Source organism: Balearica regulorum, chromosome 19 (genome assembly GCF_011004875.1).
Source record: "Balearica regulorum gibbericeps isolate bBalReg1 chromosome 19, bBalReg1.pri, whole genome shotgun sequence".
NCBI lineage: Eukaryota > Metazoa > Chordata > Aves > Gruiformes > Gruidae > Balearica > Balearica regulorum.
In genome coordinates, this window is record NC_046202.1 from 1,386,141 (window position 1) to 1,412,623 (window position 26,483).

At 42.4% G+C, this 26,483-nt stretch overlaps 2 protein-coding genes and 1 long non-coding RNA gene across 4 annotated transcripts in view; 1 reads left to right on the forward strand and 2 right to left on the reverse strand.

The window, feature by feature from the left end:
* Positions 1-1,133: 1,133 nt before the first annotated feature.
* Positions 1,134-10,732, reverse strand: WSB1 (WD repeat and SOCS box containing 1). 2 transcript variants are annotated; one of them, XM_075771788.1, is made up of 9 exons: positions 10,572-10,732; positions 9,179-9,347; positions 7,973-8,241; positions 7,032-7,163; positions 6,535-6,635; positions 4,193-4,365; positions 3,680-3,793; positions 2,783-2,890; positions 1,134-2,250 (listed from the first exon to the last, which is right to left on the reverse strand). In XM_075771788.1, the coding sequence occupies exons 1-9, from the start codon at positions 10,609-10,611 to the stop codon at positions 2,091-2,093; spliced, it is 1,266 nt and encodes a 421-aa protein (XP_075627903.1). In that variant the 5' UTR covers positions 10,612-10,732; the 3' UTR covers positions 1,134-2,090. The 2 variants fall into 2 exon arrangements, with proteins under 2 accessions (XP_075627903.1, XP_075627904.1); XM_075771789.1 differs by lacking the exon at positions 2,783-2,890.
* LOC142604566 (uncharacterized) lies at positions 4,658-5,648 on the reverse strand. Its single transcript, XR_012838432.1, has 2 exons — positions 5,510-5,648; positions 4,658-4,856 (listed from the first exon to the last, which is right to left on the reverse strand). It is a non-coding gene; the product is annotated as an uncharacterized LOC142604566 (long non-coding RNA).
* A 10,356-nt stretch (positions 10,733-21,088) lies between the features above and the next one.
* NF1 (neurofibromin 1) overlaps positions 21,089-26,483 on the forward strand; it is a 208,931-nt gene continuing 203,536 nt past the window's right edge. Inside the window, exon 1 of the mRNA XM_075771462.1 lies at positions 21,089-21,092. The gene's annotated coding sequence lies outside the window, so the exon portion shown is untranslated. The remainder of the gene's footprint in view (positions 21,093-26,483) is intronic.

The following is a 26,483-nucleotide window of genomic DNA, read 5'->3' on the forward strand; positions in this document are numbered from 1 at the left end:
TGGTCTCAGTCTAGGGGCTGCTGGGCTGTACTCAGTTCTTTCTGCCTTTTCATAGATTTTTTTTTGTATTTCACCGAAGAAAACAGGGCATGATCAGAAAATACATCTGCCAGTGAGACCAGACGAAGTAGAAAAGTGCCTTTGCAGTTCCAAGGCATTCCTGGCTCTTAAAATGCTAATGGCATGCCTGAAAATGAAAGAATTCATTTCATTCTACTTATTTTATGTAGCGGTTCAGCTGGTGGGAGCCAGGAAGGCATTTAGCATTGCCCTCAAAAAAAAATGTTACTTGATTGAGTAGGGTTGGGTGATATCTCCCTTCCATTTTTGACAGATAAGCAGGAATTGCACATCTTTCCCTACAGTCTGTGATTTGCCATGCAGCAAGTTCATGTAAATGCAAAGGAAGTGAGTTACCAAAGGTTGCAAAGCTGTATGTCATGACTGCTAGACAATTTAACTGTGCTGGACACTTACTGATTAGGCTGCGAGGACTCGGCATCGGGCTTTGTCCAGACTGCCCTTGTGCTGGCTGCTTCCCTGGGGCTTGGCACCCAGTTACAGGAGTTACTGCTCATCCCAGAGCAAAAGCTTCTGTGCTCCAGGAGGAGTTGCAGCCCTCTCGTACCTGTCGCCCACCCAGGAGCTGGGGTAGTTGGCAATTCTATAGCACAGTTAATCTGTAACGAGCCACTGGCCACGTGAGGAAAAGAATTTGGGTCTCCTGACTGCAAGTTGCAAAATCTGTACCTGCTATGTTGTATGCATTAGGTAATACTTGATAGGCCAAAGAAGGGGCTTACCAAACCAGAACTCTGGAAGAGGGAGGAAAGTTATGTTCAGTGTAGGTGGTTTTACAGCCTGTGGCCCCCACAGATGTGCGTCACAGTCAGAACTCTTATTTCCTACACTCTGCACCATGCAGGAGCAGGGGAACACTTACATCACGCATGCTTTTGACCTTTGCCCATATAAAAGGTTTGAAGATCTTGTTGTAGCTCCCCACAGTAAGTTTCACCAAGATCAGTGTACTGTGCTCCTGAAAAGCAAAACTATGGAGTCCTGCAGTAGCAGATTCCCACTAGAATTGTTGCGTGCAGACAGTGTCGATGAATCAGTCACCAGATGCAGTATCAGGAAACTTTTATACAAGTTTTTAATAAAAAAATTCAACAAAAATATATAATCAGGCATTTTATGCAATGCATACATTCTTTATATCTGCAGGTACAGATAAATAACAGAAGGCAAAACCAAGTATTTTGCTTATCTTTGGCCATTAACCAATAATCACCCCTGAAGAGATATTACAGGGTTAAAGAATAATAAACCGAGTCTGTAAATTTCTCTCATTACAGACAAAGTATCAGGCAATAATACAGTAGTTAGATTTTTAGAAATGTAAGGAAATATTTCTTTAACACTGCCCAATACTGAAATTTAACCTGGTTTGCTGCCATGGAACTTAAGGCCTTCTTTAGCTGACATGCAGGCACCATTCCTGTTTTATATTCCAACCCTTACCTTAACCTACTTCCCCTTCACCATACGTGGCTCTAAAAAGCCAAGCTATACCCCTTCATGAAATAAACTAGCATGAGTTCTCTGGGGAGCAGCTTCCTGAACCCCAACCAATGTACATACATACAGAACAGTTAAGCTTCCTCAAGTCAATATTTTTTTCTAACTCAGTATCCCAGAATAATAGCTATCCTTCCACTTTACAGCACAGATGCATCTGATGGCTCTACCAAAGCAATATATACATGATACACATTAAAAATCATAAAAGCAATTTTTAAAGGTACATTGATAACATGTAGCAGCTTATGTCTAGATATGTACATGTTTTCACAGTTATGTTTTAGAAGATTGAGAACACCAGGAATACTTTTACTGTGTTTTCTATAAATATTAAAAATGTACCTGTCAGGCATTTTGACAAAATAGTATTTAGGTTATCACTTTAAATAGCTCTTGAAAACCTGTAGTTTTAAGCTTAAAGGCTGTAAAGTTTGAGGATTCTTTAAAGTGTTTAGCCAGTTTCAGCAGCTGGGCCACCTGCCAGTTTGATTATTTATTTTTCTAATTCAAATCTGGTAACAAAGGAACTCCAGCACTTTTAACGGGATAGGCAAGTTCTTGACTTGGTTGGTGGGCATCACTCTTCGAATTGCCATGCGACACAGATGTTGGAGACTGGAAACTTGTCTTGGAGTTGCCCAGAAGTACACGCTGCCATCCTGTGTCCTGCACAAAACAAGACAACAACCCACGCACCAGAGTTACGCCACCTGAATGATTTCGACTCAGTACAAATTTGCACATACATTGCTAGTTAGGAGGAACGTGCTCTCGACTTCCTGTTGCTTGGTTCTAGCTGTTCAGGCTCATTGACACTAGATTCCAGCTCTTTTTTAAAGCTATAGCAGCACAGTAAGCAGCTTGCTGATTATCTGTGCAACAGGCCTGAGCAGATCTTCCTACAGCTAGTGACTATACCACCTGAAATAGAATAACTGCCCTTGGTTATCTAATGGTCTTTTCCCAATCCACATGTTTGTGGGTCTGTCTTATTCTCAAAGATAAGAAATTAGTTTATCAGCTTCTTGATTTTACGGCTATTCCAGGCATGTTTAAATAGTATCAGAAGTAAAACCAAGTCAGAAGCATCAAGTTGCAAGTCACAGCTGAAGATTTTTAGAACACTTAGCCCCCATTTTCAACCTTTTGTGTTGCCTTAATATTTTAGGGAGGAAAAAAAAAAGCGCTATATACTTGCCCTGCAGCTAGAACACTGCCATCAGTAGAAAAAGTACAGCACAGCCCATTGTTCAGAGGCGCAACTTGTACAGGGTATTCTTCATCAATTCTCCAGAATCTTAACATTCTGAGAAGGGAAGAACAAAGTAGTAAGTCAGAGTGCACATTTAATTCTGCCTGATACTTTCTCTGATGCTGCATGAGAAACTAGCTTGAAGCAGAGCTCAGGGAATTTTTATAAACATTTTAATATGCATATAAGGTGTTTCAGATTTGGCCCGAGATGCTGACTTCTTCATTCCTGATACATACCTTTATCTGTACTTCAACAATTTTAACTCCGCCAGTTTAAAGAAACAGATTGCCTTCAACAGCAGAAAGCAATAACCTGAACTACAGATTTAGACAAGCTTTCTCTTAAGTGTCATATCTTCTAGGAAATCCCAACAATGTCTTAATTAAAAAAAACTAAAAGCCTTCTGTAGACAGTTCAATACCCTCGCTGTCATCTTTAGAAAGCATCTTCATATTCTTAAAATATAGTTCTTCAAAAAGTTATTGGCAGTGTGAGCAGAAGTTGAATATGAGATCACAGAAAACTTTTCTGTTTACTTTGGAATTTACTACTATACAAAAGACTTACCTGCATAATTAACATCATTTATATTTCTCACTGTTTACAACCCTTCTTTTTCTGTTTTCAGCTGTTACACACTTAAGTTACTCAGACCATCTACCAGACCAACTAATTACTTCTATATTCAGAATGAAGATTAACATATACCAAACAACTCACCTACTTTTACCAAGACCACTAGAAGTCATTTCTCAGTTAAAAAGAAAAGCTGACTTAGTATTTGAAAGTTCATGTCATATGGGAAGAATTAGAGTCTAACAAACCTTTCCTCATACTTACTTATCATCAGCAAGGCTTGCAATATGTAGTCCATCGTGACTGAAAGATACTGATCTGACCCATCGGTCATTTGCACCTCCAGCAAATATTGGAGTAGGAGGGGGAAACAGATGCCTGGAGATAGAGAGACACTTAACTAACAGCACAGCATTTAACAACTACAGCAGTGTTTCCTTCAGCCATGCCTAGCAAAGCTGAGGAAGAAAAAAAAAAAATGGATCGAATGCTTAGCTATGAAATCAGGAGTGGCAATTGAACTACTGTATCTTTTGTAGCACTGAACACTTCAGCTTTGTTGAAGATGCTTAATTTACTACACATTAAAATATCAGTGCTTTAAATTCTCTCTCAGCTAGAAGAATAATCTCCACTGCTCTGCCACTTTAGGATTACCATCTGCCACTGCTAAGATTTTTCCCAAGACTAATTATCAGTTAAATACATAAACCCATTAATCTTGAGTAGTCATGTTCATTATTGGAGAAAGTTTCTAGATTTGACTACTTTACTTACCCAAATTCCCTAAGAATAACTCCAATATGTGGATCCCAGACATAGACTCGAGTATCGTAAGATGCAGTAGCCAGTAAAGCTCCATCAGGAGAAAACTCACAAGCTACCACATCATTGTGATGTCCTTCAAGTTTCCGTATCATGGAGTATTTATCCATATCCCAGAGAAAAACCTGCAATTAAATAAGCTAATGTTATAGCTCTGCTCAGAGATGCAACGTAGCATTTACTTTTTTTTTTTTAAGTATAGCTGCTAGTCTTATTTAGGATTATATTAAAATCAGGCATTATGAATTACTACAATTAAGAAATATGCTCAGTGTCATACTCAGATTAAAATCAAGTTTTTTAAAAATAATTAAAGTAGACATGCAAGTTCTAACTCAAATTTGTTAAATGTTATTAACAAAATAAGCCAAAATATAAGGTGAAGGCAACACAATTTAACCATGTAGCTTACTGAAATTCATGTATTACAGAACTATTTTATTAAATATGCAGAAATAAACAGGGTTAAATTCTACAGTCCCCTCTTTTCAGTAACTACCAAAATTTTAAGAAATATACAGACAGAAAACGTAAGGTTAACATATTGTTACTCCAGTGGCATTCCTTTGAGTTTAAGATCACTTGTTTACAATTGGCTTGGATCACCAACGTCAGCCTAGGAAGAGAAACAGATACTGCAAGCAAAAAGAATTTTCACAGCCAAAAGTTATGTCTTTGGCAAAACAACAGGGAAGTCTAACCACATTATTAGAAAGAATTTATGCATTTTAAATCAAGTCAACATAAAAAAAGACATTAATATTACAATTTACCCAGCTAATTGCATACTGTATTATAAAAATTGATAAAAGATGATAGTATTCTGGGATTTTACATGCAGTTGTACATTATATATAATCAAAATAAAGACTGTGCAGAATTACTTAATAGGAACGATCTACCTACTACAGCATAATTTTATAGAAAATGTAAGTCTTTAGCATAAGATGTTATGTCCCTAAAAGAGCTCATTAGGGTTCTTGGTTTTTCCCCTGACTCAGTTTTACTGCACAGATTACATACTGACATCTTGGATAAATTTGCATGTTTGACCAAAGCAAACATAGCCTTAGTGCCTCACATACTTCCTAATACTGAGCCATTTTACAGTCAGTTATAAATGTGTTGACCAATTTCTCTAAGGAGACCCCAACATTCCATAAAACTGGAAACTAAGTTTTAGGAGTCAGTGTGTTTCACTGCTGTGAAAATTATTAAAAAAAAAAAAAAAAGAAAGAAAGAAAGCAGAAAGTGGACATCAACCAGCACCTGTGTACGTACAGTACACCCTGCAGTCGAATGCAAGGTTACTTCGTCCTATGGTAAAGTTCGCCCCCAGCCTGGTAGCCAGAGATGCCACTCTTTCTGCCCAGCTAACACCATTGTGCTCCTGTGTGAGTGGTGCCAGCTTAACCTCAATCACACCAATATTGCTGCCACCACCTGTGACAGGGAAAGCAAGAAGCTTATGGAAAACACACAGCCTAAAGATATCAATGTATACATCTTCATCTGCTCTATTTAAAGAAAAAACAAAACCCAGACCTCAACTATTCTCTATGAAATCTGCACTGATAATTTCAAGTATAAAATGCATTTGAACAGTCATCTATATAAAGTGGTATCCAATGATTGAATTGTACTTTTTACTCAGCATCACTAGGCTTCACTGAACTACCTACAGAGCCCCTGTAACTAGGCTTGAACTCCTCTTTCTGTTTTATTGTAATTCCTCAGTGCCAAGAAAAGCAGCTTATGGCATAAGTGCTTTACCTGCACTGATTTCAGTTCTCTAGTAGGGCATTAGAATACAGATGAAAACAAAACCAGTGTGCTGTTCTTCGTTCTAGATCTTTTAGACACTAGTGCCATTTGTATTGGAAAACATGTAGATACATTTTTGTTCAGCAGGAGATACCATGACTGGCTCAGACTTTGAAAAGTCCTTTTCATTGAGCAGGAAATAGAAAGGATAAAAATCAATAACAACATAGTTTTATGCATTAATCTAAGTGTCTTTTAACACTGGAAGCTTTAGTCTTCTTTGGTTTTACACTATGAACATGTGCAGAACTATTTCTCAAAAAACAGTTTCTTCAACTAAAAGCAGTGTAAGTTCAATTCATAAATCAGTGTCTCAATGCACCATTTGCTAGTTTAATTTCATGCACTTTTACATCATCATAAAACATTAGAAGTTCATGACACCGAGCACAAGCTTAATGTTACTTAGATTTAAAATGATTATGCACACAATTCAGTAGATTTAATGAACAAGAAACTCTGACACATACTGCTTTACTAGCTCCAACAGAACAGAGAATAGAAGAGTCTGGAGAGAATGCACAACCATATACCCAGTTCTGATGTCCTCTCAACACTTTCATCATATTTCCTAAAAAGACAAACATTCCTGTAAGAATTGATTAAATATTATACATTCAAATTGAAAAGCTTTCCCAAATTAGTTCTTCCTTTGTAAAACTTTGTACTATTTTTCCAGAGAACACCTTGCAGAGTCATTCTACACAGAAAAATTCTGTCATCCAGCCTCTAAATCCTGTGTCCCTATTCAAAAAGGTCACTTCAGGCCTACTTTTAACTTAACCCAATACCAGCTTATCCTTTTAGGGTACATACAGATGAAGAATTTCAGGGGAGCATACAGAGTGCATGACTAATAGAACAAAATTAATGTTTTAAGAAATGCTGCCATAACTGAGTGTATAGTGTTAAAGGAGGAGAGTGCATGCATATTTCTCCTATGTATTACAGCAGATAAAATGCATACCATCATCTTTCAGGTCCCACACTCTCAGTGTTTTGTCTCTGGATGCAGACACTAAAATCAGGCTGCCATCTGGGGCAAAGGTTAAATCTCTAACAACTTCAGTATGGTCCATCAGGTTAAGGAGGAGTTTTCCTGTTATGTGAAAACACCACAATTTAAAATGAAGGCCTGTACTTTTATTCAGATCAAATGCTTTATGAATACAAAGACAGAATACAAAGTTAAAGCCAAATTCTCTTTTTAGAATACAAATAAGAAGCATGTGTATCCTTTTAGACTCTAATGCATTGAGATGCAATTTCCTGAAAAGCTAATAGATCTATACCCTAAAACCATATGCCTCAGAAATAAGGGAAGACTTGTCTTTTGATAGACATTTGTTCTAAGCTTAAATTTACAAGATAATGACAAATTACACAATAATAATCAGTTTCATTTTTTTAAAGCTGAGTTCTCTCCCAACCTAGCAACTGCGCCACCACCTAAATTGAGATTCCCTAATTTCAGATTGTTTCTTACTGTTTGAACAATTAAGAAAAAAAAGCCCTCATCAATATAATCCTTCTCCATATTCAAGAACAGAGAGCAACTCCATGTTTTGAAAGTTTCCTTTGTTTGAAAGTATATTAAAACTAGAATCCAGAGGAAGCTTTCAGAGTAAACAACCAATATACACAAAGTCAATTACATACATAACCACTTTGCAGCAACAAGGCTTCATCTTCCATCACTTAAATCTCAAAGCATGACCCGAGTCTGTTCCTTCCTCTAGCAGCATTTCAACATTTCCAGTTGCAATTCATGCTTTTTTTTAATTACTTAATTTGTATTCAAGGTTCAGTTCCCAATTAAAACGCTCTAAGCAATTAATTCTGTGCATTGATGATGTTACTGCAGCATAAAGTGACAATGAAGTACCAACTTCCTCTCCCATACTCTACCTGTATATACATCCCATATCTTGATGCGCCCATTGTTCAAGCCTGTTGCAAGTAGAAGCTGGTCTTGCCCAAATTTGAAACGGTGCCATTCTATATTCACACAGCGGCTCTGCTTCTCAGGCACTGAAGATCCAAAAGCAAGACTCCAGACAATATCACCACAGTCTATTATATGTTCACAAGGCTTATTTTTCTGACCACTGTCACTGTTTTGCCTTGGAAGTCTTGTACTGATGGAATTTGCAACATTCTTTGTGCCATGCAACAAGCTACAAAAGAAACAAAAATTACAAAGAATTGCATAAAGTATCTTGAAAAATAAATAGAATAAAAAGGTCTTTAAGATGTACTGAAACCTGTGAGTTGCCGTAACGTACATTTTGGAGGCCCATAATGATGCATTTTTACTTTCAAATTATAAAAGCAGCTGCTTATAACTGTCAAAAATTACTAACACCTGGAAACCTTCTTATACAATATAATACTAATACTTTTGTACACGTTTTTACCTCTGTAGAGAACAATGTATTAACTTAACCCTCTGTGAAAAACAACATTTGTAACTCATTTCTCTATAAATGCTTTAAAAAATTTCTAAGATTTTCTGCAAGAATTTCCCTGCAGTTCACTTACATGTGTTAAAAACTGGGAAGAGATACTAAGGCCAGCATACAAAAACCAATTAACCCATGAAAAAAAGGGAGGCGGGATTTATTGGGAGGGGAAGTGTAACCAGCTACAAAGATGCAACTGCTGGTGTTACTAACTGACATTAAAACACATTTTATTTTCACTTGCAGGTTGTATAGTTTGGAACTTAACTTGCATTCTAATAAGAATGATGAGAGGTTCGCCTTTAAGGAAATTCCTCAAAGGTAGAACCAAATAGCTTTCTGACAGGAAACGTAAAAGTCCAGATCTGCCTGAGTCTTTAAGTTTCGTTTTCATTCTAACTTCCTCTTAGTTTAGAGAATCCGAATCAATTAATAAATCCATAGCTTTTGTGAGGTGGCAATATAGTTGTTTCTCTCGCTGGCCACAGAGGAAGAGATAAAATAATAGCTGTTACTTTAAAGAATTAGGTTTTCCCAAAGACGTCAAAGCCTAAAAAGCCAATACATGTGTTTTAATCTATTAAAAACCATCTCCTATTTTGAAATTCTTAGGTTTTTCAGGTGAATTAAAAGCCATATGGTTTTGTCTTACAAGTTATTAAGGCACTGAGACCAGGGGACCAGCTTCACTATGCGATGCCCTTGTGACCAAGCAAAGTAAGATCCATCGGGAGCAAATGCAACAGTCCAGTTTTCACGTCCACACTTCTTGTCAAAAGGAGAAGTTGGAGCTAAGAGTTCTCCTACAGTGCGTGATCGTGCTAAAAAGAAAACAAAGAGGAAATTCCATTTTAAAAAAAGCCAGCATATTTTAAAAGGTCACAAGGGAACCAGGCAATATGTTAATTATTTTGCTTTTATTTCATGACATTTAAAATAATTGAGGAAGGGGGCTAATTGTCACTGTATAACCAATCAAAAGACTAAGCCTCAGCTGCAAAGGAGACTGAGCCACTAAAGAGAAACAGCTTAGTGTTCAAATGTCCTGGTCATCATCTAAGTAATACCACATCTCGGTATCAGAAGCAGAACTCAAATAAATTTAAAACTCAGCGAAACCAGCTATTACGTAAATTATTGTAACTATAGCTCTAGAGGCAGCAGTAGAACTATGCCCCAACTTGACCTAATACTTCAGTGTTTAGCAAATAAGATGCCCAGTAATGATTTTTTTATATACCTTAAAGAAAAATGTGAATACACTTCCACACTGTAATATCTTGTCTTCCTTCAGAAAAAAAATAAATTAAGCAACAACATAAGGAGCCAAGTTAGCACCGTGCGATCAGATGAGTTGATTCTCCCCCTGCTTTACACGTAACTGGATGTGCCGCACTCTCTCTCTGCAACCCAGGCTGCGGGTGCAGAGCTTCAGAGGGACCTCACCCCCGCCGTCCCCCGCGCTTGTTTTCGGAACGCGGACAGAGGTGACGGTAAGCCTGCAGCAGGCAGCCGCCCAGGCGTCAGGCGAGCGCGGGGAGCAGGCAGGGCCGGAGCGGCCCCGGGCCCCCCCCCCATGACAGCCGGGCCCTGCCGCCCCCGCGCTTTCGGCCGGGCAGCCGGGAAAGGAACAGTGTCACCTAAATGCTATTCCCCAAGATTCTGCCCGTTCATGGAAGGAAGCAGCTTCAGCCGAAGGAAGCCTCTGAATAATGCGTTCTGGTTAGTTTAAAACGGGCTGTGGAACCCACGGCCATCCCGCTCTGGGATCCAGGAGGGCGGAGGCGGTTCCCCCCCCAGCAGTGCAATCGGAAGGAGCGGGCGAGGGGACGGCACTCGCGTCCTGCTCAGCGTGCCCTGGCACGGCCCCAGCCGCTCCCCGTCCGCACCGCCGGCGGCTCCCGCAGCCCCGAAAGGCCGAGCGCGGAACCAGCCCCGCTCACGGACGGCGTTAACCCCACCCGCGCCCCGCAGAGGCCGCCCGCCCGGCCCGGCCGCTCCAGGGCCGAGCCAGCCCCGCTCCCCCGGCCGCGCCCGCCGCTCACCGATGAGCTTCTCGTTGACACTCAGAGGAAAGCTGGCCATCTACGGGGCCGCCCTTCGGACCGGCTCGGGACCTGCAACGGAGAGAGAGCAACCGCCGCTCGCCAGAAACACAGGGACTGGGACAAAATGGCGGCGGCGGCGCGGGGTGTAGCGCGGGGCGGGGCCGCGCCCTCCCTCGCTCCTCCCGCGGGCTGGCGGTGCCCGGGGCGGGGGCGGCTGGCGAACCCCCCCCGGGGCCGCGCGTCCCGGAGCCGGTCTCTGGCCTGCACCTCTTCCCGGCCTGCCCTCCCGGCCTGTCACCCGCAGCGTGGCTCCTGCTCCTCGGCCGCACCGAGGTCTCATCCCGTTTCGCAGTCCTACGGTTCTGCACTGCGCTACGGGTGTCGGGTTCTCCACACCCGACAGCGTGGCCCCGCTGCCTCGTCCTTTCCGCCCGCGATGGCTGAGCGCCTCCGGCCTTCCCGCTCGCTTTGGCTCTCCCTGCCCCAGGGAGCTTGGCCCCATCCACCCTGCAAAACGCAGCCTTATGTCCCCAGAGATGGTCAAAGCACGCGGTCCGATAAGAACCCAGGCTTTGCCATAAAATACTCTCCAGGACGTGCTTAAAATACGCCCCGACCCTGTCGTGTCAGGGAAAAAGGGTACGTGGCAACGCGGTAGCAAGATTTGGGCTGTAGTGCTGTCCTGGCAGGATCTGCCGTTAACAGCCCATTTTAGCAACATCTTTCAATCCTGTCTGAACAAAAAGAGCCACGTTTTAACTGCACTAAGGGACTAAATCTGTAGTAACCTGGGTCCCTCGAAACATGGGGGTCCACAGTATAGAGAAGAGCCCTAGTGAGTCCCCGAAAATTGCAGTCAAAAGGCTTTTTATAGCTGCTGTTGTGGGGGTGTACAGATGAGGTGGTGTCGATAAAATGCAGTCCTCAAATGGCATAAGGAATGTTCTTGTGCTGCTTAAATGCCCGACCAGCAGCAGTTCACATTCCTGCAGCAGGGAGTTAGACAGAGGTTGTCTCCGTTATCTTTTAAGCCAGGTTGTGACATCCTTGATGTCTGTTTGACCGTGGGACTACAAGGCAACACGTAAACAAAAAAAGTATGTGAAAGCTTATATGAGTGCGTTGTGGAATGTGTGTAGGACAAGTTCACTCGATTTCCATCTTCCCTATCCAGGGGCTGGAAAACCCTTGAGAGTTTCCTACTCTCTGGTGTTTCTTTCTAAACCTGTACAGCTAAGCATCTAAATCCAGCAAGATTTGGTTTATGATAAAGTTGTGAATTTCCTGTTAAAGTTAATGCAGTTGTCCATAAACAACTTGGAGAAAGAGATCCTGAAGCCACCTCGTTCTCTGCGTGATTTTGTATTAATGTCTGTGTATTCCCCTGTCTCCTTCCCTTCCTCTTCCTCTTTCTTTCTCCTTTTGCATATCTAAGTTCTGCCCCTTCTAAGATTAGGTGACTCTTCCTTGCTCTTTCTTTGGACTTCAGAAAAGCACATAGCAGGATAATTAACTGCAGATAATAACTGTGATTTCATTCCCAAGTAGTGGCCTGGCAGGCAGAGGCACTGGAGTAGCTGTATGCATTAGCTATTTGGCTGTAGCAACATCCAGAAATTACCCTTATGTAAGCAAGGCCAGCAAAGCATTTTTTAAATCATGTAATGAGACAATGTCAACGAAAGTAGCAGGAAGAAGTTTTGAATATTTTTGGTGGTCCAAACACTAGCATGGACTAGCGGTGGTTTGTACAAACTGTCCTAGCACATCATAGCACTAATTTGGCATAGTACTTTTTAGCAGCATAATCCTGCTCCTGCTCTATCAATCCTCTGCTGCCTGCAGATGGAAAAGCCCTAAGCAGCTATCCTCGCTTAATCCCTCAACAACTTCTTGTAACAAGGCAGATTTGTAGCCAGTGAATATTGTGAAATGCTGCTTTGGAGTTACTCATAAGTTGTGAATGTTTGAACCAGGCCATCTCATAGCTGAGACGACTCACTGTGTAAGATTTCTCCCGAGGGTCTGAGCCTCATGTACAGCCAGAATAAGGTTGGGTTCTGTTTGCTTACCCTGGGAGGGTGTTAGAGCAGAGAAAGATAGCAGTCGAGTTATGCAGCTTTGTAGGAGTGTTACCACCTTGCTGGGTTTCTTGCTAGGTTTTTCTTTTTTTTTTTAAGCAGCAAAGTATTTGGCAATTTATTATTTCTTTAAGTCTCTGTATTCCTGTAAGTACTGCTCCGGTAGTTGGTGTTTCTTCCTCAGTGTGCTTTCTGCTCATGAATGTAATAGATTTGAGGGCCAGAAGAGGTGATTGCCTCGTTTAGTCTGGTCTCTGTATAACAGAGGAATATAATTTAATCTAATTTAATGCACCTTCAAACAGTAACATTTCCAGCAGTTCCACTCTTGTTCAGCCTTTACAACACTGGAGTCCAAATGCCAATCTTTGAACTTCCCAGTCCATGTTTGGTGTGTTACAGACACAAAGGCAAATTGTGATATGTACGTTCCCAGGTTTTTGCAAACTGATTAGAAATTGTTTGGTGTCACAGACTGTCCTGGAGGCATGACTAGCACCTTCTCTTTTCATGCCTGGCTGGAACGGCTGTTGTCCCCTGTCTGAAGCCACAGTAGGAGAGGTGGAAAGCTGGGTTCTGTCTGCAAGCGACCAACTCGACCATTCTGGTTGGTATAACATATGTTTCTAAAACTCAGTCAAAACTTGAGGAGATAAAGAATCCACACTTTCCTTTCTTGACACCTTCGTCGTGTTTATTTTCCTTGTAAGTGAACCAATCTGGATGATTTTTCAGATGGTTTTTACCGTGCATCACTGGTGAGGCATAGCTGTGGAATCAAGGGTGGCACCAGGCTGCATACCCCACACAGTCACATGCTGCAAGGGCCTGCGAGGCTGCGCCAGTGACTCAAGGCTGATTTATGTGTTTTCCATTATCTTCCTTTATGGATGCAGCTGCCGAGTTCACACAGTGCTGTTCAGCTGGGAAGCTAATAAACTCAGTGCCATCTTTCTCCATCAAGACTTTACACACTGCAATAAGCTTTCACAAATGAAAGGACTTTTGTCGTCTGCCTGTCTTGAAAATACTTTCCAAGATCCAGGTTACAGAGCTTTTCCCCAGGCTGCTGGAGCACCAGGATCTGCTTATTTAACGTTCTTGTATTCTGACACAGCGAATCCAGTTATAACCATTTCTTTTGGGTTTTTCTTCTCTTTTTTTTTTTTTAACTGATTTGTGATTGTATGTTTCTTAATGAGCTTTGTTGAAGTCTTTTTGGCTCAGTCAGTCATTAGACTGGACTAGGAAAACCGTCTGAAATTAGTGTGTATCCCAAATAAGGGACTGTGCTGCTTTTATAGACATTGGTTTGGGTGCTGTTTTCCCTTTGTATCCCTTTCTAATATTATCCGGGGTTTGTACAATGAGCCTAGGTGTTTGCCTCAGGCATTTCCTGTCTTCTAGCTACTTGCAAGACTCTCAGCAGTGTGCTTGCTGTGCTTCATTTAAATTGCCATGGCTTCCTGCTGGAAGGCTTCCACCACCAAAAGGCTGTTCCGGTTTGTGAGTCCTAGTACAGATCAGCAGCAAATTTAGATCACAGTTTCTGTCCAAGTTCTGCTTATCGTACTGTTCCCTGCTCAGCTTGCACAAGACACCCCAGCAAGGTTATTCTGTTCAGGGACCACCGAGGCTATCGGTTTCTGTTAGTTGTGGTTGTTTGGGTTGTACAGACAGACCTCTGGAGTTAGATCAGCACAGTAAGCGTAAAATACATAGCAAAGTACTAGCAAAGCCCATGGTGCTTTTTCAGGCCCACAAGTTCTGTCCTCCCTCTTCACAGTTGTCAGTCTATAAAGCACCCCTGAGAGATGATAGGTAAAGAACAGTTAAGGCCAGTCACAGTAAGACCAAGGTAGCTGATCTGTGCAATAGTGCATGCGTCTTGGTGGTTTGGCTATCATTAAAAATTACGCTATTTATAGTCTACACTGTTAATAATTCACAACCTCCTGTTTGTTTTGAATAGCCTCCTTGGGATAGAGAAAGTTCAGCATGAGTTTGTAGAGGCAAAAGAGAAAGGTGAAAGGAAAAAGCGGAATGGAAGAAAAAAGAGAGAGGGCAAAGAAGGTCGAAGAGAAAAAGGGACTGCAGTGAAGGGACGGTGAGCAGCAGAGAAGTTGTGTTGTCAGAGAGAAGAAAGTGAAAGAAAATTGTTTAGCTGCCATTGTTGCCACAGCACACATTGGCAAACTCAGCATCGACTGACCAATGATTCCAGGGGGCTGGGGAGGCAGCGAAAGCTTGAACCTTTCCCTCGAGAGGCTGGGTAGCTCTAGTCCTTACAGATACCCTGGGAACTGCTCTGCCAACTGCAATCTTGACGGAAGGGTTACCCCATAGGTACAGACTTACACTGGGAGAATTGCAGTTGATCCTACATGACTTTCTCTTCGGCCTTTCTTGCAGCAATTGTCACCGCCAGGTCCCATCTCTGTCTTCAGCAGAGTACAGGAGCTGGGACTGTAATGAGCTCTTATGTGGCTGTGAGAAGAAGGTGGGGGGAAAAAAAAAAGAAAAGAAAAAATGTAAGGAAGGATGGATTATTGACCTGTGAGAGAATATAACAAAGGTCCGACTCAAACAAAAAGATATTTTCCAAAGCACTGAGAGTTGTGTGCTCAGTGCTTATTGAATTACTATGGGAATCAAGAGAAAAAATTCCTTTTTCTCTTTGAAAAGCTTTAAGCCAAAATAGCAAATTAATGGACTTTCCAAGCAGTGATCAAATAGCACTGAAGTTCAGGAGAAGGTGGTCCAAGTGACAGCCCCACAAGTTGAAGGGTTAAAAAACCTTGACATGCAAATAAAGCAACACCCCAGCCCTGCATGAAACTGTTAGGAGTGTATAAGACCTTGTGTACTAGACTTTGCAATTTCATATGCTGTAATTTTTTAAAAGTAGTCTTTGCCCCTCTCAATCTCTCCCTGCCACCCTTGCTGTAGTGTACTCCTTGCTGTTAAACACTGCTGTGACTGGCACAGTTTCAGCTCTAACTTCATTTCACGTACGTGTTGTTATTTGCCTAGTGACTACCAGTAATGTTGGCAGAGCTCAGCTGCTTAGTACGGGACTTCTGGCCCTGAAGAGTTTGCAGTCCAAATAGACAAGACAAACAATGGTTGGGAGGGGAAGCAGGGAGATGAGGCCGCTTTCTCAGGGCCATCATGGAGCAGCCAGGAGCATAATCTTCTGATTTCCCACAGCACGTCACGCACTAGACGAGACTGCCTCCCTTGTTGTAATCCTGAGCTGTCATTTCTCTGTCCCCTTCTCCCCCATTGCTCTGTAGCTTCTTCACCATTGCTTATCATGAAAATTAGAATTAGTTTTCTGTAGATGGTTATAAAATGATGCATGGCTGGTACCTAAAGGGTTAATCTGTAAAGGTCTCCTAGAAGAATATGCTGTGGAAAAGTTGCACAGATGGAATATCCGAGATAGACTGCAGTATTTTTTTCTCTGCATTCTTTTGGTCTCTTTGGAATTTTATAACTTTTGGATCACGTCTTTGGGTATAATAAATAGAGCAGATGGCTGAGTGTGTGGTGAATTCAGTGTTTCTGTGATGAGTAGCTGTGCTGGAATAAGGGAGACAGAGGTTCGGTTTTACTCCTTTTAGGTTCAAAACCATTCCTTCTTTGTAAGCTCGCCATGGGTATTGTACCTTGTAAGGAAGCTGCTTTCAGAAACATCCGTGCTAAATTTACCCACCGAAGTTACAAGAGCCATTATCTCAGATGGCTGAAGGTCACGCTGAGAGTTTTGAACTTGAACTGTCCTAAACCAGGATAGTAGAAAAGGGTCCCTGTATTACAGAGCAAGCAAGTCAGCCTTGCTTGAGTTCACCGTATCCACACCCTAACAATATGTGTCAGTCAGCATAATCTCAAATATCACTGACCTCTACCACACAGCTATTTCATTTCTTCTTTAAAAAATCCTAAGACGTACTAGTTTTATGTGTTCCTCTTCAGCCTGTGTCTTCTCTGAACTGAGCTGCTGATAACTTCAGTTTGTTTGAAGGCGTTCAGGCTCCTTGCAGGAGGAGCGTGGTGCCTGGCAGGCGCAGGCACTCAGTCTGCAGTGTTTCCGTGTGATTGAAACGACGTTCTTTTCCACTGCAGTGAAAGTGTTACTGAGCTGTTCTGTATTCCTTTGGCTTCAATTCCCTCACTCTGCTCTGTAATTATATCTGATTATTTGCAATGGTGCAAAACACCAAGTCTCTCATTATAACCAGGGTTAAAAACGTTCTAATTGGTTCATTAAAATTAGAGAAGATACAAGACCTTGAGCCCAAAGCACGGGATGTAGAATCAGAAGCGCTATCTTTTCTTCCTAACTTTGCTACCTGCTTCCTAGATGAATTTGGGTAAGTCATTAAGCCTAGACTTAAACCAAACCTAAATACAACCAAGTCAGTTCAGGAATGGTAGCATGGTGCTCTGGGACAGAGATGCCAAGCCTTCTGAGAACTGCAAAATATTACAATCGAATACTGAATTATGTTGCGAATCAGTTTCTTTTCTACCCTGTAGATTTAGAAGCCTCCTACATCCAAGCAAAATGTACCACGAGGGAATAATATAAATTAAGGCAGAGGTGTTAAACAATAGAAAATCAGGCCTGGTGACATATTGGTATTCATGCAGGGTGAGGATGGGGACAGTGCCCTTCAGCAATCACTGTGTGCCATTTGGCTGAATACAGAAACACTCCTCGACACAAATTCCTGCCGATGCTTGGTAGGGTCTGAGCAAAGGTCCAGTCCCGGCCTGCTTCCTGTTGAAAGCATGTAAAAGAAATTCAAAGCTTCAGCATAGGCCTCTTCTCTCCTGCCCAAGGCAGCATAGGCAGGCAGCCCAGAAGCTGTTTGAGACGATGCTCTTGGCCCCCTTGCCTTTGCCAGCACAGCTGCAGGCTCCAGGCAGACGTGGCTTAGCTCTTGTTTGGCTGCTGAGAGCGATACTTCAGTCCCCTCCATTTTTTGTTCATTTTGCAAACTTGTTCCTCTTCCTTCCCCAAAGTGCCAGATACCTAATTTGACTTTCGTCTTCAGGGCACCAAGGTTTGGCTGGCAGGGCTGATCAAACAGCCCTCAGCACAGCAGTGCTGTCAAATGAGCCTGACCCACCTTGTGGGAACATTCGTTTTGCTTCGATATGGAGGCGGAAGATCTATCCAGCTGATGTTCTGGTCTGCAACACGATCTGTCTGCCAGATTTAAAATAACCTTTCTTGGACTGCTTATTCTTCTGTTCTGCTTTCCGTTCCCTGCTTCTGATAAGTCTAGCGCAGTTAAATATCCCAGCCAGAGCCTGCTGGGGGGGAGAGGCTGGGGCAGGGGCCCCAGGCAGGCAAGGCATGGCGATGAGGAGCAGAGCCTGTCTCTGCAGCCCTCCCTTCAGCGCTCGCTTGTGCTTGGGGTCGACTCTGAGGCAGAGACTGTTCTTGTCCTGGCTCCTCAGCAGCGAGCACCGTCCTGAAGGGAAACACCAGGAGTATTTGGTACATGCAAGCCAGAAATGCTGCATGTCTCGCTGGGAAACAGGCTGCACCTTTCAAAGCAAAACTGCTGTCTCCGCAAGTGCTAAGGAGATGTGGACTCTTCTGCCTGGCGCGATCATCCATTACCCGAAAAGGGCTGGGATTGGGAAGCTGATGTAAGACCAGAGGAATGTCAAAGCAGTCAGACAGCAAGTCAGAATAAGGGCTGTGTCCTGGCCAGCTCTGAGTGTAGCAGATAACAAGATAGCAGGGAATATTCTGAATCATTCCAGACCCTTTTGTGTAAATATGAAATAGCCTTCCTTTTTTTTTTTTTAAAATATCTGACCCAAGGCAGAAATGTACAGTGATTTATGCAAACCTAGGATGTAGTCAGTAATAAACTGCTGAACAATAGGAAGAATATTTTTTGCTTTTTATGAAATCTGTATGTTGGCATTGGACGAGCAGGATTAAGCAAACAGAGGGAAAATCAATTGCATGAAGGGTGTGGTTGTAAATTTTGATAAATTGTCTATGAATTCAATTTATAGAAAAGCAAATTGAGTATAATAGGAAAAATGAAAGGGATAGACTACCTACATTCTGTAAAGCAGATCAATAAAATAGGAAGAACAGAAAAAAGTCGGCATGTTGAGGAATTACAGCGTTGTGCCTGACAGCTTCTGCCTGGAAACAGGCTGCATTCCTGCTGGCCAAGTTGGGAAAGAGCAGGTTGGTTAGAGATAAAGAGTGTTTGCTTACAGATCAGAGATGGGCCTGAGCTGATGTGGAACTGAGCTTGAAGATTTTGGGGTAGTTTGCATCCAGGCCTGCTGCTACAGGGAACGTATGCAGAGGGCTACAGGGAAGTGAAGAATTTGAGAGAAACAGAGGTTCTTTGAAGCTGGAGATTGGACAAGATAATTCCTGAAGATCTCTTCCTCTCCCCATTTTTGATGGGTTGTAAAAATGTTGGAAATAGGTATAAGAGTGAGGGGAGAAAATGGGAACACACTTATTTGCCATGGAGCCTTTTATGTTACACTGAGAATGTGTGCCCATGTTTGCCCCGTGTACACAGAGGAAGAGTGGTGTCACTCCAGCGAATCTGATAGCTTCAAGGGAAGGACCTGCTCTCTGCATTAGTGTAATTGCAGGTTATTTGTGAGATTCCTTCCATGTCTTACTTCCTGGAGGTCTGGCACAGAAATGCGGTTTTGTAATTTGAGTGCTAAAGAGTGGCTGGATGTAATTATGTGCTCCATTATCCCAGCAGCCTCTGTAGCACAAAAAGTAAAAGCTCAGTGTTGCCATTAGTCCTGAAAAATACACAAGTTGGTACGTAATAACTATCTTGCGCAAGCAGTGTAGTGGGCAGTGTGTACACATGTATGACTTCAAGTTTAACTAGGGTCTATTTTGTACTGTTTATTAATGTTTCCCGAAAGAGACTGATGAGATTTCTAGTTACACACTCATTATATCTCTCTTGTAGTCACAGATTGTACAGAAAATTTGTAATAAATAAGCCTTGACAGTAGCAATAGATTCCCCACTAAACCAAAGCAGAGTTTTGGGGGGAGCATAATTTAGCTTTTTGTCACATGTCATTTTGATGACCATAAACAGGGGGAGTGAGTTGTACGTGCTCAGACCTACAGACAGATTGATCGGCTGCAGAACAAAGGTAATTGTAGCTGAACATTTTGTCTCACAGCAGCCGCACGCTGCCTCTTCGGCTCTGCGAATGGTCTGGTCGCTGGAGTTTTGAATCGGAAAAGGCTGCTGTTAAATAAAGACACAGGAAAGAGAGAGTAATCTTGCAAGACCTGAAATTTAAGCCAAATATCCGGACATGGACAGAAGTACGTATCCTAATTTAGTGACATGCTGTACGTTAAAAATATGAATTGTAGAATTTGGGCTATAAATTCTGCTTTTCACTCAGACATCCTGTGCCTTGATGGTAATAACACTTTGTACTTTGCAGACAGAAAATTATTACATTAAAGATTTGAGGCTCACAGTGGCTTTGACTACTGGTTATTATTAGCATTGTTTCTGGTTCTTATCAACCCAGGGACTATCCTTTTGTCTCTACTGGGGCTGACGGCTGGAGCTTCACACACGGGGTGCTGAGTTACGGGGGTTCTGGAGATCTCCTTAGCTGGTGCTTCACTTCAGGCCACAATCCGCGTGCAGGGCACGCTGTTGGAGCAAAAAGCACTTGTGAAACAGTAACTCTCCCATGAAGGCAGCAAACACCAGCAATGTTCCGGGAAAAGCACCCTGCGTGGGGCCAGCTGCAAGCACCAGCGCTGCCTATTGTTGACCAGGGTACTGCAGATGGAAGAGGACCGTGTTTCCTCTCTCTGCTTTGGTAATGCCCAAGTTTCTGAAAGGCAGGGTGGCTCCTGGCCCTCCTGCTGGGTGGGAACGGGGGGATGCGGCAGCGGCTGCTCTGGGAGGTGGTCTGCCTGCGCAGCCGCTGCCATCTCCCCGGGTCTTCCCTTCTCAGCCGAGACCCTTCTGTCTACTGCATGGGCGCTTGTTTATTCAGGCAAAACCCGTGCTGTGTGACAGGCCCAGTGTGACTCAAGAAATGGCAAAGCATCAGCTGCTGATGTGCAGTAGAGCAGCCCTGCAAGAGGAGGGGACTTGGTCATATGCTGCTGCTTCACTGGAAACAGAAACCAGGGCTTCGGATGAGGCGTTGGTCCCGCCGCTGGGCTGGCGTGGCGGAGTCACTGCAGGACGTAATGCCATGGCATCATGTGATAGTGCCGCCTCAGGCAGCGATGTGATGCAATGTCATGCTGTATAAACATCCTGTGCCACCAAACACAGAGTACGCTGCAATTAGAAGGCTGATGGCAGTGCTCGTGGGAATACACAAAATAGCTGTTGTAAAATAATATGCCAATATGAGGGTAGATCTTAATGATATAGTACCTTCCATCGCTATCGTAGTACGTAAAAAAATGGGCAAACTCACTTTTTGTTGCTACAGTGTCCAAATTAGAAGGTACTAATTAGTGTTTATCCTCACTTATGTTGCTAAACTCCAAGCCCACGTTTTTCTGGAGACAACTCTGCTGTTCTCTGAGGATGGGGGGAAGAGGCAGTTTTCTAGCAGGAAGGGCACTGATCTGGGTGAGCAGACTGACTCCGTGCTGACGTGCTGCTGAGCCCTCAGTCAGTCCCACCAGCTTTCCGTGCTTCTGTCTTCCCTCCTGACTTCTGCCTGTTTCATCTTCAAAGGTTGCATGGAAGGGATTTCTTTTTAATCTGTATTTGTACAGCACCTAGTATAAAGGGATCTATGTTTCAGCAGCAGTCCTTACAAGCTACTGCAATGCAAACAGCACACCGTGTAGTAAAGAGCTGTGTTACCCAACTTCGATGTAAGGGTGATAAAGCCACCACGTGGAGGCTGGGCAGACTTAGTCATGCTCAATTTATGTCCGTGCAGCTTCTAATCTTTAAACTGCAATTAGAATCTCTTCCATGCTGGTGTGATAAAGCCTTCTGTCTCACAAGACAGCTCAATCTACGCTCTTTTGGTCTGTATTTGAAGGTTGTACTACCATGACTGTGTCAAGAAAGGGGTAATTTTTTTTTTTTTTAAACTTAGATTAATGTGCCAGTGAAAGTTCTGATAAAGATGCAGCTACCCAGCTGTAAAAGTACACAGGACTACATAATACTTTTGCTTTTCAGAACAGAAATAGACTTTTATAGCAGAGTAACTATTTCTGTATATGGAAGGAAAAGATGAACTGACCACTTCAATTCTGCCAGTCTGACACAGCAAAATATTTTAAGTGCAATTCCACTACAGGATTAAGCTGGAGGAAGCTCGTGTCCTTCACAGGTATAACCTTGTATTTTCCTTTCCTTTCTTACTGAGCTAGGAAGTATTTTTCTCTCTTGCCTTCTCTCTCCTTTCTTTTGGAGCTGGCTTTTCCTGTCATACTACATACTCGCAAGGGCTTGGCATTTTTCCCTGCCCTTTGCAGCTTTGGAATGCTTTCTTCCTGTTTCTCAATGTCTGTTACGCTGCAAGTAAGGCAGAGGTAGTGCCTTTGTTTCACCGCTGCTTTTAAGTCACATGATGATATTTAGGAAATTTGTGGACCTGCAGTACAGCAAGATTACACCCATAATGAAAAAAAGGTTAAAAAAAATGCAAAATGGGTTAATGAGTGGCCAGATCGTTAAAGGGTCAGGTTCAAGTTTAGGGCAACAATAGCTACTAGCAGCCAGCAGTTTGATTCTCCGACATTTTCATTGCCCATGTGGCCAGATAATTAAAAAAAACCCCACAAAACCAAAAAACCCGGACCTATGGACCAGCTGAGAGTTCACCCGGAAAGTGCAAATATAAACATGGTGTTCACAAGAGGGCCATGCACTGGGGTCCTTCACGGTGCCAGGTAGGCTGTTGCTTTGAGGATTAAAAATAATTAGATGCCCACTGTTCTCAGAAACAAGAAACACCCCTCAAGATGTCCAACAGATCCTTCCTACTATCCTTTTTCTTTGTAGCTTTTTTCTATACAAAACAAAGATGGAAGAAGGTGATACCATGGGACTCCGCGTTGCTTCCTAGAGTTTATGTCAGACTTTATTATGAGTTAGCAAGCAGTTAATTATTACTTTAGACTGAGGTCTTGACATTAGTGCCAGTCAGGTCACAATTTGCCATTGATAAAAGCATTGTGCAGTGCCAAATATAGCAATGCTTCAAAGACAATAGCAAAAGTAGAACCTCTGGTTGCTTAACAAGTATCTGTAGATTTAGCAAATACCCATTTATGTATCTGTCTGTCTGTCTGTCACGCAGGGAAAGGATGACCCTCAAGTCTAACTCATTTCAATGGGGTTAAAATTTACCTTCCTATGTTTATCCTTATGGATTTTCAAATAGCAGTACTGTTACTTTTCTGTCCTAGGTAAGCTTCGTTCTCAATTTTCAGCTCCATTTAACAGCAGCTGTAAGACACTGCAGCTGAGGGCTCCACGCTGTTCAGCGTTATTTGGAAGCCCAGCAAAGCAGCGTGTGTTGGATCCCCAGGGCAGTGCTATATACCATCCGTTCAAACCACTTGATGTCTATTTCAAATAAGATTTTTTTTTAAATTTTATTTTAGAAAAGCTTGTGTGTGGGCTTAAGCAGCAGTTGAAATTAAATAGGGCAGCATAAGCTAATAGTATGACTCATGGGAAGGAAATAGAGCAGCAGTTGGTAAAAACTGTTCGGTAACAAAGAGTCTTTATATTCATAAATTCATACAGGCTAACATGAGGCTTACAAAACAGTTGTTTAAGCAGCAGAAAACTAAATTCCGGTCTTGAGATCCTCCTAGTTCTTAAAGACTTATCTTTCCATCAGACACTTTCCTTTCCCTCTTCAGTCCCTCTTGTACACCTGATTACTTAAGAAGAGAGAAGAGGAAAAAAAAGGCAATCTTTGGTGAATGGGCTATCAGTGGCATTTCTGCATGCTGCACAAGTACCTGTGTTGGAAGTAAGTTAAAATAACAGTACAGAGAGACCAACTGTGAATTTATGCAGATCTTTGCTAAGCCATTGACTTATACCTGTAGAAGTAAATCATCTGTTTCTGATACCGGCCATTTTGTCATTGCTGTACTGAGCCGGAGCGCGGTATGAATGCTATTGTGTCAGCAGAGCTTAGACCTTGGATGCTGCGACAAAAGACATACTTTATCAATGTGCTGATGTTACTGTGAATCCAAATCCTGACTCTGAAACCATGTGATTATAATCTAAAATCAGCTGATCTAACTGATAAATAATTCCACTGAAGTTAATGGAAATTACACAAGGTTTTATATAGTGTCAGGAGGAAAAAAGTATCAGGCCCAGTCTTTTATTGTGCAAGTTGAGACTAGTTTTAATTTCAGAGTTCATCTGAGTGATGGGCATTCATCTGTGACTTGTTGGGTAGGTTGGTTTGGCTGTGAGTGGCCTTTGACACAGCTGGTTATGAGGCACTGGAAAGCTTTATGAAGGCGTCCTTAGGGATACTCACAAACGGGAGCAGTGAACAGCAAAGGCAAAAGGCTGCTGGAAAAAAAAAAAACCAACAACCAACAACAAAACAGATAAGGAACACATACCATTCAGTGTTTCCTAATGAAACAGAGCCAGGGCCCCAAACAGGAATTCAAAGACTGGAACACCAAGACGGCTTTCCTGGGGAGCACTTTGTGTAAGCAGTTACAGGTCCCAAGCCACCGACACAGTAACCACAACGATAACGAGTATTGTTGGTCATTGCACACGGATGACCGTATGCTATGGCCACCCAAAGCTGTGGCTAGAGGCAGCTGACCCACATTGCAGTAGCACACGGCAATATTAGGTACAGATAAAGATTAAAACATAAAAAAACCATCACAGCACAACCAAGAGAAGGAGGTAAAAGTTGGTGTTATTTATAGTAGCATCCACTATAGGGAGTTAATGGAGAGTTAATCTGCACCTTCCCATAACAGAGCTGCGATATCTGCAATATTCTTGGTTTTTTATGAAGGAGAAAACCAATACTGAAGTGTTTCAGTGCCATTAGGAAGTAAAGTACAATCACTTCACCTGGAAGACTGAACTAACAAAAACACCGTACGGTGAGAAAGCAGAGGAGGTTCATGACTCCTGGTCTCATCCCAGCGACACTCCAGACTCCCAGCTTGCTTTCTGTGACTACAACTCCTCCCTTTCTATGAGATCAGCCAGAAAAGACGCCAGAAAACACCAGTCAGTGCTACAGTCACAGGGTCTATCTGGTCTTCCTCTCCTGTGAAATCTGTCCTCTTTTTGACCCCTGTTGTATGATAAATGAGTAAGGAAACAGGATTGGAGGGAGAGGAAGCGATACCCTTGAATTATCCTTTGGGGAAATGTCATAATCTAGGCTGAGCTGATTAGTCATCCAGAACAATTAAAATATGGCTTTATAATATTTAAGTAACTTAATCTCTGCAAATGACTGTAATATCTGGGAAAGACACTGCTTTCTAGGGGAAGAAAAAAGTAGATACACAAAGCAGTCTCATTCCTCAACTAGGATTAGACAAAGAGCTTGGTTATACCTCTAAGGCAAAATGGCAGACACTAACTTAGTATGTCTTTATCCATTTCCAGTGCATGGCATAAGCCTCAGTTTCTGAAAAGACTCTGTTCCATTAAGTTCCTTTAGAATATTTGAGCTCTTACGACGTCTTGATAATGGGCTATTTCTTTGTATCAGATCAAGTAGCAGGGATTAAACTGGTGTTTTGCATCCAAATGAGATTTCTACTGGAACAGAAATATTTGCATTTAGAAATTGATTGTGTAAAACAACGTGCCACAATTTTAATTATCCTTTGCCGATTGGACTTTCCGGGATAAAAGTTCCAGTGTGAATATTTTGTATAGAATCTCTAATTTCTCTAAAGTATAATCCATCATTCTGTGATTACTATTAATCTAGTCAGATCATTCGCCTGCTCTGCTCATATTTAACAGATCCTGTTGCAGTCAGGGAGGAACAGGGAAGCAGAGAATACAAAAGAAAATCCATGGCTTAATCTTGCAGAAAAAGTTTCTTCACATTTTGAAATCTATCCAGCACATGTCAGATGAGTCAATAAGATACATATCATGGAAAGAATACAAACCCACCACTCATTTATCAAACGAAAAGAAATACGGAACAGTCTCCTCTCCTCCAGTTAGTGCAAACTTGAGGGATTTTAGTGGCCTCTAATGCCCTCTAACGGAGAAATCTGTTGGAGCAGGGTCCTCCTGGAGACCGTGCAGGAGGGGCTCGAACAAATCGAGGTTCTCAACGGAGAAAGAGCCGCCGCGGTGCCAGCGAGGCTGCCCAGCCTGCTCTGGGGGCCTGCCAGCTCCGAGGTGAAACCCATGTTTAAAGGGTTTGTAGCTTACAGATACTAAGTCACCTCTTGCCAAAAACTTGGCAGACCCTTTCCTTCCTCCCTTCCTTCCTCATTTATTTAAGTTTGTTTGTTTAGCTTCACTTGAGAACAGTAGGAAAATATTTTTGACGCTGATCCCAGATTTGGCACATTTCCTCCAGAATGATGCCCTAGCCGTAGGAACTGAAACCAAACATGGGCCTGACAGAGGAGTGCCTCCGTAGGTGATGGTAGGTTTCTGTGCCAAAGCCGATAAATAGAAATGAAAAAGTATCACTTAGCGTGTTTGAGCCACTGCTGGAGTGTTTAACAAATGCTGGTGAAAACGAGAAAGTGGGACGGGAGGAATGAAGAGAAGAAATCCAAGTACGAAACAGAGACT

What these genes read in the sequence shown, in the direction of transcription:
- WSB1 (XM_075771788.1), bottom strand. Translation starts at nt 10,611, where the DNA reads ATGGCCAGCTTTCCTCTGAGTGTCAACGAGAAGCTCATCG. An exon ending in TGTCAACGAGAAGCTCATCG is followed by an intron (nt 9,348 to 10,571) that starts GTGAGCGGCGGG and finishes TTTTCTTTTTAG; the next exon opens with CACGATCACGCACTGTAGGA. An exon ending in GTTATTCTTAGGGAATTTGG is followed by an intron (nt 3,794 to 4,192) that starts GTAAGTAAAGTA and finishes CTCTATCTCCAG; the next exon opens with GCATCTGTTTCCCCCTCCTA.